Source organism: Aulonocara stuartgranti (assembly GCF_965226115.1).
Source record: "Aulonocara stuartgranti genome assembly, chromosome: 10".
In the NCBI taxonomy this organism is placed as follows: domain Eukaryota; kingdom Metazoa; phylum Chordata; class Actinopteri; order Cichliformes; family Cichlidae; genus Aulonocara; species Aulonocara stuartgranti.
In genome coordinates this window covers 34,818,431-34,837,054 of record NC_138946.1, presented here as the reverse complement: position 1 = coordinate 34,837,054, position 18,624 = coordinate 34,818,431, and the positions used below count along the sequence as shown (strand labels likewise).

At 45.3% G+C, this 18,624-nt stretch overlaps 1 protein-coding gene and 1 long non-coding RNA gene across 5 annotated transcripts; one reads left to right on the top strand and one right to left on the bottom strand.

The window, feature by feature from the left end:
- Positions 1–4,898: 4,898 nt before the first annotated feature.
- LOC309716200 lies at positions 4,899–9,456 on the bottom strand. The gene is made up of 3 exons (XR_014279384.1): positions 9,408–9,456; positions 8,766–9,180; positions 4,899–5,277 (listed from the first exon to the last, which is right to left on the bottom strand). It is a non-coding gene; the product is annotated as an uncharacterized lncRNA (long non-coding RNA).
- A 174-nt stretch (positions 9,457–9,630) lies between these two features.
- On the top strand, positions 9,631–18,292 carry riox2 (ribosomal oxygenase 2). Of its 4 annotated transcripts, none has more exons than XM_082549875.1 (10): positions 9,632–10,093; positions 10,668–11,114; positions 12,738–12,857; positions 12,939–13,067; positions 14,204–14,307; positions 15,164–15,266; positions 16,793–16,958; positions 17,035–17,123; positions 17,220–17,330; positions 18,040–18,292. In XM_082549875.1, exons 2-10 carry the CDS (start codon positions 10,677–10,679, stop codon positions 18,190–18,192), a joined length of 1,413 nt encoding a protein of 470 aa, XP_082406001.1. In that variant the 5' UTR covers positions 9,632–10,093; positions 10,668–10,676; the 3' UTR covers positions 18,193–18,292. The 4 variants fall into 4 exon arrangements, with proteins under 4 accessions (XP_082406002.1, XP_082406001.1, XP_082405999.1 ...); XM_082549873.1 differs by having other exon boundaries at positions 9,634–10,105; XM_082549874.1 differs by lacking the exon at positions 9,632–10,093 and adding an exon at positions 10,112–10,538.
- Positions 18,293–18,624: the final 332 nt, after the last annotated feature.

Here is an 18,624-nt window from a genome sequence, read left to right as displayed (position 1 = left end):
TTTAATTTTGTTCTTGTAAATGAATCCAGGGTTTGTATACTAAACTTGTGAAACTGCCTCTGCATGTGTGAGCGCTCTGTGTCCCATGGTGCTTCTCCAATGAACCTTGGCGCTGTTTTGTGATCTCAGGTTTGTTATTTTAATCAATTAGGTCATCAGAACTGCTCTCTACTATTTAAAACATATATCAACACTTTGAAAACAGACTCCTACTCCAATCAGTGACATTATCAGATGACTGTTATGGGGATTAAAAATCTCTAAAAAACAAAGCAGATCTGGTGATTTGGCACACAGAGCAATGAAAGAAACATTTTAAGTCAAGTGAGTTTTTTTATTGAGTGCAGTCTCAGTGCTTAATGTCAGATGTTGTTTAAATGTATGCAGTTTAAAGTTGATACATTAAAGGTTACTGTCCCATATCTCACAAGAAGGATGATAAATAATAACAGACACATGGACATTTATTTAGTTTGCAAAAGGGAAATTCATTTGCTTGGTTTTATTGATTATTTTTGGTATGTGTGCAATTGATGATCACCGAAGTGCAGAACACTGTAAAAGTTTATTCAGGGCCCCAAAGTGTCGACCAGGTATCGCAGGCTTCACAGTTTCAGGTTTCGAGGTTGATCTGCACAAACAGAAATCTGACTCCAGACGATCACAGACCGAGAGCGTACCTGCCTGATGCAAAGATCCGAAGACGACTGAACATTTATTCCAACATTGAGCAGACGGCTCATTGTGACTACGAAGGGCCACACAGGAAGGTGGAGAGACCGGACGACTCACATTTAAAGAATTTACTTCTGGGTCACTGAGCTTCAGTAAACTAAATGAAGTATCCTTCCACAGGAGTAAAATCACACTGTTGCCTTTCATGTTAGCTAGGTAGTATAATAATAATTGTATAGTGCTTCTCAAATCCCGTATCAATATTAAAAGATTAAGATGGAGATAAACTAAGAATGTTCAAAAATATCAAATCTATACTAAAATATATTTATAAATATAACCTTATGATATAAATGAGCCTTTAACAATGAGCTGAGGCAGATCAGTCCTCACAGCAAACGCTCAGTGGCTTCTGTCTTTAAGCTTGACGTATGAAAAGCTAGCACATTACTGCCCGAGGACCTGAGGCTGCACATTGGTTGGTTCAGGAACAACAGCTCGTGTCAGTAAAGATTTGAACAGTAAAATCTCAACGTTAGTTCTCAAACTAATGGGCAGCCAGTGCAGAGCCATTAAGACTCTGCTTGGTTTTCTTGGTTCATGTAAAAAGCCTGAAGTTAATTTCTGATACGTAAAAGTTGAAATACCATGACTGAGAACCTTCACAGACTAAAACTCAATATTCAACTCAAGTCAAGTCAATTTTACAATATAAAGCACATTACAAACCAACAAGCGCCGACCAAAGTGTTGTACAATTTGGACAATATCAAAAGAAAGACATTATTTAGACAGGTTTAACAGCCTGGAAATAAACTAGGTTTTTAAATGAGTTTTAAAAAGATCTGCCTATTCCACAGTTTCAGCTCAGCTACTGCAAAAGTCTGGTCTCCTCTATGTCTGGTATTGATCGAATGCTGCTGTTTATGTTTGTACAGGTTGAGATTCGAGTCAAATATCACACCAGGTCTCTGACAGCTGATTTTATATAAACCGATAAAGGATGAGACGAGAGGATCACGATGGTCTGAACACAAGATCAGTTTTGTATTTTAATGTCAAAACATCTCCAGTGGAGCACAGGTCAGACGGGACAGCGATAACAGAATCCAGAGCTGTTTTGGATTTCATTTCAAAAGTTTAGAAAGTTAAGACATTCTACACTACATGCTGTGGTTTTATTTGCAGTGGGATGAGCAGGAGGTGGGTCTGGGTTCAACCTGCGGCCCTTTGTCACACGTTTCTTTCCCTCCACTTTCCTGTCAGTCTTCACCGTACCCATCCAATGAAGTCAGAAAAAGGCCAAAATAATCATTAAAAACACAAAAGATACAGCACTACAGGATTTCAAAAAAGAATCCAGTGTTATACAGAAAGAGCTCTGGAGCTCTGAATCAAAGTGCTAACCGGATCATAAATGAAGCCGTTAAAACCATCGAGTTAATACTGAAGCCCTGCATAAAGTCCAAGTAAATGGTAAATGGCCTGTATTTATATAGCGCTTTTCTAGTCCCTAAGGACCCCAAAGCGCTTTACACAACCTGTCATCCACCCATTCACACACTGGTGATGGCAGCTACAATGTAGCCACAGCCACCCTGGGGCGCACTGACAGAGGCGAGGCTGCCGGACACTGGCGCCACCGGGCCCTCTGACCACCACCAGTAGGCAACGGGTGAAGTGTCTTGCCCAAGGACACAACGACCGAGACTGACCAAGCCGGGGCTCGAACCAGCAACCTTCCGATTACAAGGCGAACTCCCAACTCTTGAGCCACGATCGCCCCAAGTTTACACATAGTCATGTTGTTTTAAATGAAATGACACATAGTTCACAGACAGGCTCATCTTTTTCTACGATGTGATTTGAGCTGATCTTAAAAATAAAGTCATTTAAAATATGAGTCTTGCTGACTGATGTCAGACTGCCATCTACTGGAGTGGAAGAGTTTGCACAAGTCGTGTCTGGGGAGGAGGGCCCGTATTTCACTGGTAGATTGGATTTAGAAAACATAAACACATTACATCCTCCAATGTGTTTGTGTTTCATTTAGGTGTGTATACCATCAGCATAGCACAGGTGGAAAGTGTCAGAACCAGAGCGCTCAAAGACAAAGAAGAAGAAAAGACATGATGGGTAATCACAAAGATTCACATTGCAAGGAAAACCCGTTACACCATAAGCAAGTTGAGCCTGTGACATTTTCCAACTATTTACTACTTCATTGTTCAGTGTGGGTGGCTGCTCTGTGACTGTCAGCCAGTCTCTTCTTTCTGATGATGCGAGGGATCTGAACTGAGTTTCTTTAAAGGAAAATATATTTGTGTATTTAAAGCACACGTACACACTGCAGTGGCTACACAGCCATAATATCACATCCACTACAGACAAAGTTACAAAGTCAAATGCGATCAGATTGACACCTCAGTGTCAACTATAGATGTTCAATTTGTGTAACTGGGATTCCTGTGATTAGAGCTACTTTGTAACTGTGAAATATCTCATATTAAATGATAAATGGAAGGTTTTCTACTCTACCTGACTCAAACAGCTTTAAACTACTGGGCTCATTATCCTATTCATACACACACTTTCAGTGCTCTCTGTCTGTACTCTGATGGATGCACCGGAGAGCAGCTTGGGTTTCTCCCAGGAATATTTGTCATGCAGACTGCGGCAGACAGGAATCAAACCACCAACCGTCACATTTTTATTTCATTTAGTTTAGTGAGTTCATGTTCTTACTAACTTGGAGTAACTGTGGCCTCATAAAGTATTCTCATTCTAAACTATGACACGTATACAGAGCTAATGAGAGGGGGAAACATTTTTAACATACTGAAAAAAACCAATCATTAAAAGTATAGGGCTTTAGAGCGTGATGTCACAGGAGGGGGCGTGACCACCGAGGCGCCATTTTAGCAGGCCAAACAAAGGGCTAAAGGAGCGAAAGCATCAGCAATGGTTCGCCCTTGTTGTGTTGTCAGTTGTTAGATCACACGATTGGGAAGAGAACAAGCTGGAAAATTTTAACCGAGACCAGTAACACAGAGCTCTGTCTGACCATGTTAATCACAGTGTTTTAAGTATGAACAAGTCTTCTCTCTGGACAGGCTGGAGATCTGCTGTACTTTCCTCGGGGAACCATCCATCAAGCCAGAACCCCGGCAGGAGTGAACTGCTCCATCCACTTAACTCTCAGCACCTACCAGAGAATGTAAGCTTCTTCTTCTTCCCCTTTTTACCCCAAGCCCTAAAAGGCTGATAGTAGCAGATAAAAATTTTGCGAATGTGCTAACTGGAGACCGAGGTAGTTTCAGATTGATACCATAGGTCAGGGGTCTCGAACTGCAGGCTTCGAGGGCCGGTGTCCTGCAGGTTTTAGATCTCACCCTGGGTCAACACACCAGAATCACATGATGAGTTCATTACCAGGCCTCTGGAGAACTTCAAGACATGTTGAGGAGGTCATTTAGCCATTTAAATCAGCTGTGATGGATCAAGGACACGTTTAAAACCTGCAGGACACCGGCCCTCGAGGCCTGGAGTTCGAGACCCTGCTGTAGGAGCATCTACTAACTCAGAAGAGTTCAAATTCCATGGCGTTGACCACATTGATATGAAAGTCTGCAGAGACTCTCACTCGGAGGGAGTCTAGGCTGAGCCCTATGAAAGTAATGCATTGAGTTGGCGTCAATGTGCTCTTTTCCATGAGCGGGACCACTGCTGCCTCGGTGCATTTCACAAACACCCTTGGGCTCAGTGAGAGACCAAAAGGCAGGACTACACACTCGTATGCTATCCCCTGGAAAGCAAATCTCAGATACTTTCAGTGTGGGGGATATATGGGGATGTGGAAATAAGCATCCCTCAGGTCGATTGATGTGAACGAGTCGCCCGCTCGTACAAACCGTAGCAGCGAGGCGTGTGTCAACATCCTGAACTTGTATGTCCTTAAATGCCGGTTCAGGGCACGGAGATCCAGAATGGCTCTCATCCCCCTCCCCCCTTTCTTTGGCACAAGGAAATACCTTGAATAAAATCCACTGTGCATTTCCTCGGGAGGGACAACTCTTATAGCTCCTTTGTCTCTCAAGGTGGAAATTTCCTCCAGGAGAAAACTGGCGGACTCGCCCGGAGCACGAGAGTAAACGAATTCTTTGAATTGTGGTGGAGCGACACTGAATTGCAGCCTGTAGCCCTTTTTCAATGTCCTCAGCACCCATGCTGACTGAATGCAGGTGGCCCAGCTCTTCATGTGGAGAGACAGAGGGCTCACTGGCCACTCCACCGAAGATGGCGTTTTGGCGCCCCCTTGTGGTCGCAGCGCGAACCATACGCCATTTTGGCGTCCCGTCACCTCTGTCACAGGCGAGCGAGGTGACGGGCTCATCTGCGTCATCACAGCCATGGAAACGCGAGTCTCCACGGGCTGCGTTATGGCAGACGGTGCTCTGTTTTTCAACATTTTTTTTCATGTGTTTTGCAACACTCGACAGCGCCCTCGGCAAACTGCCTGGATGCGCGTGTCGGGGCTTTTTAATACAGAATGCACGAAATAAGTGCCCGTGAAACAACACTGTGAACTTTAGCAGAGTGAAGCTGACCCCCCACCCACTTGAAACGTAAAGGCAAATAGGCGGAGCGGTTAGTGCTACGTTTGTGCAGATTTGTGCAGGTAAAATTAGCGTTTGTGCTGCTACGGTTTCCGAGATATTAAACTTTATTTTATAGGTCATTCAAAGGTCACCATCGCCCCAGACTGCTCCAAAACAAACCAAAATGGTCTACTTTTTTAGTGCTACGTTTGTGCTGGTTTGTGCTGCTTCTGTTTTAAAGATATTAATGAAAATGTAAAGGTCAAAAGGTCAACCAGCCCCCCCACATTACCCAAATCCAACAAAAGTGGTATCAAACGTTTGTGCTACGTTTGTGCTGCAAAGATTTTCGTTTGTGCTGCTATCATTTTAAAGATATTAATAACAATTTCTAGAGGTCATCAGAGGTCAACCAGCCCCCCCACATTAATTAAATCAAACAAAATGGGTGTCAATCAACTGTGCTACGTTTGTGCTGGTTTGTGCTGCTAAAATTTTCGTTTGTGCTGCTTCTGGTTTAAAGATATTAATGAAAATGTAAAGGTCAAAAGGTCAACCAGCCCCCCCCCCCCCCACATTACCCAAATCCAACAAAAGTGGTATCAAACGTTTGTGCTACGTTTGTGCTGGTTTGTGCTGCAGAAATTTTTGTTTGTGCCGTTATTATTTTAAAGATATTAACAAAAATTTCTAGAGGTCAACCAGCCCCCCCATATTAATGGAATCAAACAAATGGATGTCAAACGTTTGTGCTGGTTTGTGCTGCAAAAATGTTTGTTTGTTCTGCTAACATTTTAAAATGTTTAATAAAATAACGTCTTGATGCGTGCTTAATCATCCAGGTAAGTAAATCCCAAAAGGTTGATTCTGTTCATCTGGACATTTTCAGTTGGAGAAACGTTTCGTCACTCATCCAAGTGACTTCTTCAGTCTCAGCTGACTGTAGGTTTCCTAACCTTATAAACAGTACATTTGCATAGTGAAGGAAACTAGCGCCACTGAATGAACAATGTGCCGGGGGGTTAATTCCATGATTGTTAGTATGCAAATTCTTATGACCATTGATCAATGACAACTAATCAAAGCCTATTGATCAATGGCCATGAGTACCATTCACAGAAAGTGGGGAATGGCTACAATCACAGCATTGTAGGATGGCGAAAGATGTACCCTTGGGCCCCCCTTCTCGATCCAGAGATGGTCAGCATCCTGACAGCCCGATGGACGAAGCCGTCTCTCAGTCTGCTGGTTCTGGCCCGGAGGCTCTTCAGTATCCTTCCTGATGGCAGCAAACTGAAGACGCTGTTGAAGGGATGAGTGGAGTCACCTGTAATGGAGACGACCTTCCAGATGAGGCAGGTGCAGTAGATCTCCTGGGGAGGGAGGCAAGAGAGGTCCCCACAATGCTCTCGGCTGCTCTCACTACCCGTTGTCATTTTTTCCTGCAGAACCCAGTGCAGGAGTCATACCACACAGTGATGCAGCTGGTGAGGATACTCTCAACTGTGCCTCTGTAAAAGGTGCTCATAATGGGGGTTGAATCTCTTGTGCTTCTCAGTTTGCAGAGGAAGTAGAGTCACTGTTGGTCTTCTCCACATTCAGGGACAGGTTGTTGTTGCTGTACCACTCTGGCAGATGGTTAACTTCACCCCTGTAGTAGATCTCGTCGTGGGTCAGCAGAGTGAAGAGAAGGGAGCTCAACACACATCCTTGGGGAGCCCCCGTATTCTGTGTTCTTGGGCTGGAGGTGTTGCTGTCGACCCGTACTGTCTGCTGTCTTCCTGTCAAGAAATCTAGCAGCCCGTTATACAGCAAGGTGCTGATCCCCAGCAGATCCAGTTTGTGAATGAGTTGCTGGGGAATGATGGTGTTGAATGCTGAACTGAAGTCTATGAACAGCACTCTGACATATGAGTCTCTAGTGTTCAGATGTGTGAGGGCTGAGTGAGGGGCAGTTGAAATTCCATCATCGGTTGAGCGTTTTGACCGGTATGCGAACTGAAATGGATCCAGGTTGGGGGAAAGCGATAATTTGATTGGATGCATGACTAACCGTTCAAAGCACTTAACTTAATAATGATGGAGGTGAGTTTGACAGGACGGTAGTCCTTAAAGCAGGAGATAGATGACTTCTTGGGTTCAGTAATGATGGTGGAGGGATCTCCACACACTGTCTGGGGATTGTGTCACCACGGTCTGTAGAGTGGGCTTGTAGTCTGTGATGGTTTGTATTCCTTGCCACTGCCTCAAGTATCTCTGCTGTCGCTGAAGCTTTGCTGTAGCTGATGCCACGTGACAGGTTTGCCCTTGCTGTTCTTAGACTCACCTAATTCCCGGCTCTGAAGGCTTGCATTTTTCAACTTTAGGAGCATTTAAACCTGACCTGTGAGCCATGGTTTCTGATTGGCCCAGACAGTGATAGTCCTGGTCTCTGTGACATCATCGATGCATTTTGGGATGTAGGCAGTGACAGTTTCTGTATATTCCTGAAAGTCTGTGGTGTTGTCGTGTGTGGCGGCCTGTGGTGGAAAAGCAGTGCCTCTGAGGACCCTTCTGGCCACACCTGTACCTGCTTACGAACTGGTTTGGTGACTTTGACCAGGGGCCTGTGGGAACCCATGGCACACCTAGATTTCTGCCTGTACTGACCCTTATGCAAAATAGGTGGAATTAAGACAGTTCCAAAAGCAAACACAACTGATCAGTGCTGAGAGTGGTCCTGTTGCTGAGGTTGGGATGATCCTGTAATCTCTTATGAACGACCTCCAACGCTTCTATGACTGGGATGCAAGTGAAGACAGATGTAACATCTCTCTCACTGTACATGTACTGTTTATAAAATTAGGGAAACATAACCTGCACAAACAAAATAATTTGCAGGACAAATGTTTGACATCAATTTTGTTCGATTTGAAGAAGGTAGGGGGGGCAACTTCACTCACGGGTGTTTATAAGGTTAGGAAACCTACAGTCAGCTGAGACTGAAGAAGTCACTTGGATGAGTGACGAAACGTTTCTCCAACTGAAAATGTCCAGATGAACAGAATCAACCTTTTGGGATTTACTTACCTGGATGATTAAGCACGCATCAAGACGTTATTTTATTAAACATTTTAAAATGTTAGCAGCACAAACAAACATTTTTGCAGCACAAACCAGCACAAACGTTTGACATCCATTTTGTTTGATTCCATTAATATGGGGGGGCTGGTTGACCTCTAGAAATTTTTGTTAATATCTTTAAAATAATAACGGCACAAACAAAAATTTCTGCAGCACAAACCAGCACAAACGTTTGATACCACTTTTGTTGGATTTGGGTAATGTGGGGGGGCTGGTTGACCTTTACATTTTCATTAATATCTTTAAAACAGAAGCAGCACAAACGCTAATTTTACCTGCACAAATCTGCACAAACGTAGCACTAACCGCTCCGCCTATTTGCCTTTACGTTTCAAGTGGGTGGGGGGTCAGCTTCACTCTGCTGTGAACTTTGGCTCTCTTTCCCTCTGGCGGGTCCGGTGACAGGAACGCCGGCCCGGGTTAAGCACTCTGTGTGGAACATGTCCCGTTGAACTTGCTCTGGAACGGAGCTGGGAGGCGGCAGGGTGGCCCATGAAGGGGGAAACTGGGTTCAGACTCCTATAAACTACTAACCTATACTTTCACTGCTCATCGTCATATAGGAATGTTGAGTCATATTGCAGAAACAGTCTTTTTTCTTGAAAGGAAGATTGATCCACTGTAATGTAAGGTTGGTCCAGGACATCTCCGAACTGAAGACAGTCACTCCTCTTCTCCACTCCAATAAAACCTTTAATTCAGTGGAGCATCATTTTATGTTGACGGTACCTGAATTTTCTTTGTGGAAATAAATTCAGGTGACTATCCAAAGGCACCTCTCCCCCTATTTAATACACACACACACACACATACATATATATGGAAGAGAGAGAGAGAAAATGAATTACACAGAGAAAATGTAGGACGCCATTAAGTCTGTCCCATCTCTCTGTATGTTTTCATACTGGTCACTTAATTTAAAAACGTGTAATGAAAGTCAGCGGTTATTTCAGTAACTCTTATCTCTGCTTCCTGTGGGCAAACCTGCTGTTCTAGGCTCCAGGACCTCACCTGCTCAGGTCTTCCCATCTGTGAATATCACCCTGTTGTCTTGTCCCACAGCAAATTCAATTAATGACCCTGGAAACACATGAATTTGAAAATAATCAAACGTTTTTTAACAATCCCCAATAGGAATAGAAATGAAATAAAAAAAACATTTGGCAATAAAAATGTAAATCAAGTTCAAAATAACAAGTTTCCAGAGTCCATGGTGACGTCACTAATGCACTGCAGCTGTGATGTCACGGAGGGAAAGCTCCGTTTTACAGTCTGTATTTCACTTGATTCCGTGTCTGTGAAATGCTTTTACACCCTAAACGTGTTCACAGAGCGACGCTGGTGACCGTCAACAACTTTCAAGGCCGTGACTTGTTTCCGATGCTGGGGGAGAGCTCCCGGTGTCCCGGTACAGCAGCCGAACACGTCTGCGTGTTTTCTGTGAGTGGGTTTGTTGAGCCTCCGCTGAATGACTTCTCCAGCGCATGCGTGTCGCTGGTCCCGACAGCGAGCAACGTCCTGCTCCTGTTTTCCTCTCGGACCATCTGACACGTGTAAAACGCTAAAGTCCCCGTTTGTGTCTCACTACATGTCCCGTGTTCTGACGCTGGTGTGAGTTTCCAGTCGGACATAATTTGGAAAACACTTGTGAAGTCACACGTGTGGCTGACCGGGGTCGTCATCGAGCTCGAGTGGAGGTGTGTTGGGAGGTGAGTGAGTGCGTGGGGTTGTTGGATGTGGTGATGTGGAACATAAAGCCGTCGCTTTGCTATGGCTGTGATGGAGCTGTCACGGCGTCTTCGTGATCCGAGCACCGCTTTATGACCGAGCACCTTCACCGGTGCTCCGTCAGCCCATCCTGATCCGGGACCGTCCCAAACACCGTTCGGGTAGAAAACTCTGTTCGCAGCGATGCTTGCGGTGTGGGCTGTGCTGTGTGTACAAGCTTGTATGGACTGAATCTGAACGTTACGAGCTTCTGTGGGTGCTATTACTCCTTCTGACCAGAGGTGTCGCTGTGTGAGCGGTGAAAGAGGCGGGAGAAGCTAAGAGTTTGTCTGCTCCACACAGCTGATCCACAGACTGGCTCAGTGGGATGATCAAGTGTTCCCAGTTTGCTCCAGCAGACTTTGGCCAGTTTAAGTAAGACACAGCTCAACAGCGCTCACCGTGCAAGAAAAGGAATTTGATATAGGAATGATCAGATAATGAATTCAGTAACCTTCAATGTGTTGCTTTAACTCTAATAATATTCTCTGGACTTGTGTGCAGACTGAAAAGATGCCAAAGAAAAGCAAAACTCCGAGTGTGAAGAGACGGATCGCTGACCAAGAGCAGCCCGCTGTCAAACGAAGCAAAGAGGAGCAGAGCGACACTTCACCCCTTTGCTTCCAGAGCCCAGCCACACTGTTCGAGAGCCTCATCCAGCCGATGGGGACAGATCGGTTCTTCTCAGAGTATTGGGAGAAGAAGCCTCTTCATCTGCAGAGGTCTGATCCTGGCACAGCCTCGTACTACCAGTCCCTGTTTCAGCTGTGTGACCTGCAGAGCCTGTGTTCTCAGGGTCTCGAGTACTACAGGGACATCAACGTCGTTCGCTGCGTCAACGGCAAGAAAAAGCTTCTGAACAAGGAAGGCCGAGTGAAGCACAGTGTTCTCAATAAGATCATGAGTCAGAACAAAGCCACCGTCCAGTACCACCAGCCGCAGAGGTTCAAGGTGAGTGTCATGGCTTTGCTGCCTTTGGACCAGTTTGCATTCATGGTTCATCCACCTGTTTCCTTTTTGTGTATGCAGTGTGTTTGGTGCGCTGCCGATACATGGCCAGCTGTGATGAGCAGTTGTTGTCTGCACAGCTGTGTTGGCGCCCTCGCCTCTGGACCACACACATCACCAGTACATGAAACTGAAGACGTTTCTATGGCCGAGCATTGTTCACAAACCCGTGTCTGGATGTTCCATGTACACATTTCTCTCAGACCATCTCATTTCCTTTTCACCAAACAATTTCATTTCTTGCCGAGCACCTTTGTTTCTTCTTTTCAACATCCACCACCTCATGTTAGACTAAACCAGTAGCACTGCATCCTGGTCTCCCATGAGGCCTCACGGGTGGGGGCTCAGTCAGGCTCGGCTCACTGTTAGTGTCTGCAGCCTGTTTGCTGCTGTGCTCAGTCGTGTTTCGTGTGATATCTGTGTTTCTCCATCCATCCTGACCACCTGATCTGATGTGTTGTTGAATGTAGTGGGGGATTTGTCTCCCACTGAGTTTCTGCCCTGTGCTCATTGATCTTCCCTCCTCCTCCTCATCTGTGTCTCTGTGGGGATTTTCCTCTTACTGTCCTTTGAAGAGTAGCTCTGCCGGGCTCGTCCCAGTTGTGGATTGTGACGTCCTTCCGGAGTTCCTTTTTCCAGTCTAACCCCTCGGATTGTGCGATGTGCATTCCTTTTCACGTCACTGTTTACTTGTGTCCACGTGGGTGTCAAAGATAGGAACTGTGTGCTGCTGTGTGTGGATATTGTGTCTTATTTCTGCTTTAATGTCACCCTGGACATGTCTGCACCCACTCCCAGCACATCTAGTTGAATTGCAGTTTCCTTGCTGAGTATTGGCTCTCCTGTTGCTTGATGCAGTGAAGTCAGCTGGCATTACAGATCTACTTCACCAACGGTACATGTCACTGTGTTTGATCTCTTATTACAAACGTATAGTTTGGCTCTGATTCTGTTTGCACACATCTCACTGTTGCTTTCCACTGTATTCTCTACATGATCGTCCTGAGGCACGCCTGTTCCTTAGCAAAATGACCCCCACGTTTATCTGTTTTCTCTTTCCCATCTTCACAGTGTTTGCTTGTATTAAAGTTCCCCTCCATCGCTGCCATCTGCAGCTTTACTCGTTCACACTGTTCCTTGATCTCTGAAGTTCAAACCAGTGTCACGTTGGCTTCTTGCAGCAACTTTCCCTTCACATAGTCGAACATGTGTCACCGAGGCATCCACCTCCTCGGTCAGCTTTCCGTCTGTGGTCAGCCGCCTCGTCGCCCTGCAGTCCAGCACGACACGCTCGGCGTAGCAGTCAAACTTCAGCAAAGGCTTGTTGTCATATTCCTCGATGAGCCTGTGCTTATAAGATTTAACTCCGGCTCGGCGCTGTCACATGTATGCGACACAGCTTTTGTTCAGATTAAAGTCTTCACTCCAATCAGCCTGAACTGTTTAATTCAACACCCACTGTGAACATAGGCCAGATTTCAAAGATCATGACACTGTCCAAGTACCTGTGGAGCTAACACTGTGCATGTGGAGGCCGCTCTCAGCAGGTCTTCTGTGTGTTGTCAGGATGAGCTGTGGAGGATTCAGGAGAAGCTGGAGTGCTTCTTTGGGGCTCTGGTGGGCTCGAACATCTATATCACCCCAGAGGAGTCGCAGGGCCTTCCACCTCATTATGATGATGTAGAGGTACAACAATAACTGTGGATGATGTGAGTAATGTGCGGTCCAGCATACGTGTTGCTAATCTCCATGGTGCTCTGTGCACAGGTGTTTATCTTGCAGCTGCAGGGACAGAAACATTGGCGTCTTTATAATCCTACTGTTCCACTGGCAGCTGAATACAGCGTGCAGTCAGAGGACAGTATTGGCATCCCAACTCATGATATTATACTGAAGGTACAGCACTTTATATCAGCTAAAGCAAGTATGATCTGATTCTGCAGTACATCTTCTGTTCAAGGTTTAATGTTCATTTTTATTCAAACGTATGATCATCTTTGGGAATGTCTTTGTAGGAATGGGCAGGGGTGCAGAAGTCCCTGGAGGAGCAGTAGTAATGGTTCCTTAAACATTTCTCCCACAGAGGCGGAAAAGAAAAGGAGCTCAAATCAGACGTGCTTGACTCTGTTGTCTTTGTTAAATCCAGAATCAAGGTTGAAATCCTTTGTCTCGCACATGGTCTCAAATAATCAGACCCAGTCGTATCTTACAGACCTCATAGCGTGGTATTGCTTCAAGCAGAATGGGAGGCAGAGCCTTCAGTTTTCAGGCCCCTCTTCTGTGGAACCAGCTCCCAGTTTGGATTCAGGAGACAGACACTATCTCTACTTTCAAGATTAGGCTTCAAACTTTCCTTTTAATAAAACATGTAGTTAGAGCTGGATCAGTGACCCTGAATCCTCCTTCAGCTACACTGCCACATGAGAACAAAGGGCTGGGTTTGAATTAGGAATTTCATGTGAATTTTACTGATGGGTCAGTGTAGCACAGACCTACTGCTGGAAGGCCAAGATAATTCTACTACAACAGCAAGACGCAAGTCACTAAGTAAGAAACAGAACCCTCTCATAGGATGTGTCCCTATAAAACACTACAGCCCCCCCACCAACAGGCTGGGGAGGTGGTCCGAGACAAAGGAATGTCTTTGATCCTGCTGCTTGAACTAAGACTTACAAATTTAAGTAACACAATGACAACATGTAACAATTTGACTCAACATTTACAAGGATGGGTCACATTCCAAGTATTGCCTCATTGTGTGAGGACTACTTGTGGCTGATGTCACTATGAGGTCATACAGTTATTATGAAACAAAGATACTTTTTGAAGTTTTTACACAGAACAAAGATTTTTGATTTGAATTCTTAAACTAAGTTTGAACAGTCATGTCATTGCTTTATTATGTGAGACATAATTGAACTTATTCTGTGTTTATATGTACAAAACCTTTAACCGAGACCAGTAACACAGAGCTCTGTCTGACCATGTTAATCACAGTGTTTTAAGTATGAACAAGTCTTCTCTCTGGACAGGCTGGAGATCTGCTGTACTTTCCTCGGGGAACCATCCATCAAGCCAGAACCCCGGCAGGAGTGAACTGCTCCATCCACTTAACTCTCAGCACCTACCAGAGAATGTAAGCTTCTTCTTCTTCCCCTTTTTACCCCAAGCCCTAAAAGGCTGATAGTAGCAGATAAAAATTTTGCAAATGTGCTAACTGGAGACCGAGGTAGTTTCAGATTGATACCATAGGTCAGGGGTCTCGAACTGCAGGCTTCGAGGGCCGGTGTCCTGCAGGTTTTAGATCTCATCCTGGGTCAACACACCAGAATCACATGATGAGTTCATTACCAGGCCTCTGGAGACTACAAGACATGTTGAGGAGGTCATTTAGCCATTTAAATCAGCTGTGATGGATCAAGGACATCTAAAACCTGCAGGACACCGGCCCTCGAGGCCTGCAGTTCGAGACCCTGCTGTAGGAGCATCTACTAACTCAGAAGAGTTCAAATTCATGGCGTTGACCTGAGAGGTTACACTTAATGAAAATCTCATGAATCCAGTGACTTGACAACAAGGCGATGTAGAATTTTGAAAGTGATTTGTTTGTTTGTTTGTTTGTTTTTACAAAGTATCAACTTTCATAAAAAAAAAGATTCTGTTGAAATCGCACTTCCTTTTCCTTTATTGGCATGTCAGGGAGTAAGTGTGCAGTAAAACTACTGCCCACTGATCCGGCACACAGACTCGTACTCGACTCAGTAGAACAGACGTCTGCTCAGCAGAGTAAAGTCAGGGTACATCATCAGGTTTTCAGCCAATAAGAAACAGAAGAACTGGTCCTGTTCAAAGCTCCAAACACTGATAACAGATGGGTTTGATGATGATTGTTTCTGTCGTGCTCAAACAAAACTGGTGTGTGAATGAGATCCAGAAGAGTTCTCTGTTGCTAATCAGTCCCACACTGTCTCACTGTCCCCGCCTGCTGTCAGGTCATGGGGAGATTTGCTGTTGGACGTATTTCCCAGCTTACTGTGTGGCCGCAGCAGGAGGGAAGTCAGCCTCAGAGAGGGGATGGCCAGAAGACTCTTACTGGTAATCACGACAGTATGAACACCATCTCTGTATTCCCATGACATATTATTCCAAACTGATCCTGACAGATGCTTTTTCTGTCTGTGACTGCACGCTGAAGAATCTATGGCAGTATATGAGATGGTTTCATAGTACCAGTCAGGAGTTTGGACACAGCTTCTCATTTAATGGTTTGTCTTTAGTTTCATGACTGTTTACATCGTAGAGTCTCACTGAAGGCATCCAAACTATGAATGAACACATGTGGAATCATGCAGTAAACAAAAAGTGTGAAGTAGCGGTCAAAGCCAGCCTTTGCTTTGCTCACTCTTTCATTCTCTCCATGAGCTTCATGAGGTCGTCTCCTGAAGTGGTTTCCAACAGTCTTGAAGGAGTTCCCAGAGATGCTGAGCACCTGTTGGTCCTTTTGCCTTCACTCTGCGCTCCATCTCATCCCAAACCATCTCCACGGGGTTTAGGTCAGGTGACTGTGGAGGCCAGGCCATCAGGTGCAGCACTCCATCACTCTCCTTCTGGGTCAAACAGCCCTCACACAGCCTGGAGGTGTGTTTGGGCTCATTGTCCTGTGGCTGCAGGATGCTGTGGTAGCCATGCTGGGTCAGTCTGCCTTCAGTTTTGAATAAATCCCCAACAGCGTCACCAGCAAAGCCCCCCACACCATCATCACACCTCCTCCATGCTTCACAGTGGGAACCATGCACGTAGAGACCATACGTTCACCTTTTTAGCAATTTTATGCACTGACTGACCTTCAGTTCTTAAAGTAATGAGGGACTGTTTCTAACAGTTGTCAAACAGGCCTGTCAGCTGTGCACCAACCTGACACAAACAACAGATGGTCCCAACGTCATTAAGAAGGCAAGAAACTCCACAGATGAACCCTGACAGGCTCACTGTGAGGTGAAACCATGTCAGGTGACTACATCATGAAGCTCACTGAGAGAAGGCCGAGGGTTTGCAGCGCTGTCAACAAAGCAAAGGGCGTCTACTGTCAGGAATCTGAAATATCCATCCATCCATCCATTCGCTACCGCTTATCCTTTTCAGGGTCGCGGGGGGCGCTGGAGAATCTGAAATATATGTAGAGTTATTTATACATTTTCTCTTTGCTACATAATTCCACCCGTCATGCTTATTATATTAATGTCTTCAGTTTGTATCAGTTTGAAGAAGTAAAAATAAAGAGAAAGCATTAAATGAGAATCTCTGTCCAAACGTTTGACAGGTAGTGTGTGTAACATCTGCAATGTGCTGTTTTTAATTGACTCATAATTACTTAAAGCTGTTCTGTGATCTTTTTCCCTGAAACTGGAGCAATGTTGAGGTAAACGGGTCCTCATAATGCACTGCTTTCATAGTTTTTAGAAGATTTATCTTCTAAGAATGAATATAAAACGAAAATAGCTTCAGAAGAGAGCGAGGTCTGTATTTGTGCCTCTGTCATTACAGCTCAACTTCTAATGCTTTCTGAATTATGTAAAATATGAATGAGATGCATTCACAGTCACATGCATGTCTGTGTGTAGAGCAGCAGTGCAGGCCTGCACACCAACCAGCGGCTGGCCGCCAGCCTCAGAGCTCTGGCTGACGAGATGGAAACTGGGGCGCAGGACCTGGGCTTCACTCACATGAAGAGAGACTTCATCATGAACAGACTGCCTCCTTACTGCCAGCAGCAGCTGTCTTCACCATGTATGTCATGGATGCATTCAGATCGATTTTTCAGTGATGTACATTTGTGCATATAAACATATGGTGTGTGTCACAGCTGGAAAGAGTCCTGCCTTGGAGGATACAGTGATTCTGACCTTTAAAGACCACGTGGTAATAACAGTGGAGCCCCGCCCACAGAGCACAGTGAGTCCTTTAAGGCTGTAAGTACAGAAATGTGCAGCCCTGTTGGGGTTCTGTGCGTGCGCTCTAACAGTGTGCTCTGAACTGTGTGTGTTTCAGGACGACGCCACAGAGCTGGTAGTATTTGTCTTGCATTCTTTGAAGAACCAGAGAGAAGGTCACATGATGGGTGACAGCTGTGATGACCAGGAAGAACGCAGCATCTCCACGGTAATGCCATACCTCGCTGATGGTCCTTTCATATTCATAACACATGTTCAACAGTGTTCTGCTGCAGAGGTGCAGAAATCCACCGCCACAGAAACCTCGAACAGCCACGAAACAGTTAGTGTGACCCGCGAAAACCGAAACATTTGTCCACGTTTGGTTTAAAACGAGTGTTTTTAAGGGTTTTTATCCTCAACTGTAAAAGCTGGTCGGGTGCTGTCACTCGGATCAGGCAGTGTAGGAGGTTCACACTGACACACAGGTGCTGCTGCTGAAGAACTGGACCAGTTCAAGTCTGTGACCTCAACATAAAGGTCAGAGGTCATGTTCTCTGAAAGTCTTGTTAATGCCATAACTGGAGAACAAGCTGACGTAAGATTTTGACCCGATAGGTGTGTGTACTGGGAGGCTGAGGGTTAGCACTGGCAGCTTTATTTATACAGCACCAGTTCACAGCAGTTATCTCAAGGTGCTTTACATTCCAAGGTAAAGACCCCAGACTGTGAGGCTGAGCGTCACATGCTGAAAATATCCACCAATCAATACCAGTGAGATGTGCAGCTGTGTTATATCATCAGGTATTTGAAGAAGGACCTGGGTTTACCTTCTGATTGGACATGGACAGTGAGACAATGAAGCGCACTATATGGATGTGTGTTGAACATGTGTGTTGAAAAAGGTCTCCACCCCAACCATATGTCTGTGTCTGCAGGGCTTGCAGTTTCCCCTGTCCTACCTCCAGGCCCTGCGGCAGCTCCAGCTGGCAGAGCAGCTGGTTGTTGCCCAGCTTCAGCTGCCCACACAGGAGGACAAACTCAACCTGGCCCTTGCTCTGTGGAGTGAGAACCTGCTGCGTGTCCTGTAGTTCACCTGCAGTCAGCTACTGATGTACACCTGATTGTTATCAAAACGTCGTATTTGTCTTTGACCTCTTTTCCTGAATAAAGCTGGTATTTAAAGATTGACCTTTACAAAGTTTTGACAGTTACTGCTTGAGTTCAAATGTCTTCTTGTATAATGAGGATTAACAGGAACGTCACTGGGAAAACCTGCATGGCTCTGTGTGCCTGTGCAGTAACAGTAGTAATAGCTGCTGTGTTGTAGCCTCTCACTGCTGTAACCATAGACTAGACTTGTAAAATCGACGGGCTCATCTAGTTTGTTTTTAATGTAATTATTGGTTTCTGTTATTAGTTTGAGTGTGTCAGTAATACAGCAGTGCCAGGAAAACACAACGGGTCATTCCTGCGACGACGTGCATACAAAAACAAACGGCGCCTAATCGATGCACAAACAC

Excerpts from the sequence above, each read along its gene's own strand:
- riox2 (XM_082549875.1), top strand. The coding sequence starts at position 10,677 with ATGCCAAAGAAAAGCAAAACTCCGAGTGTGAAGAGACGGATCGCTGAC. Across the intron at positions 13,068-14,203 it reads CTCATGATATTATACTGAAG|GCTGGAGATCTGCTGTACTT; the intron begins GTACAGCACTTT and ends CTCTCTGGACAG. Across the intron at positions 17,124-17,219 it reads AGCCCCGCCCACAGAGCACA|GACGACGCCACAGAGCTGGT; the intron begins GTGAGTCCTTTA and ends TGTGTGTTTCAG.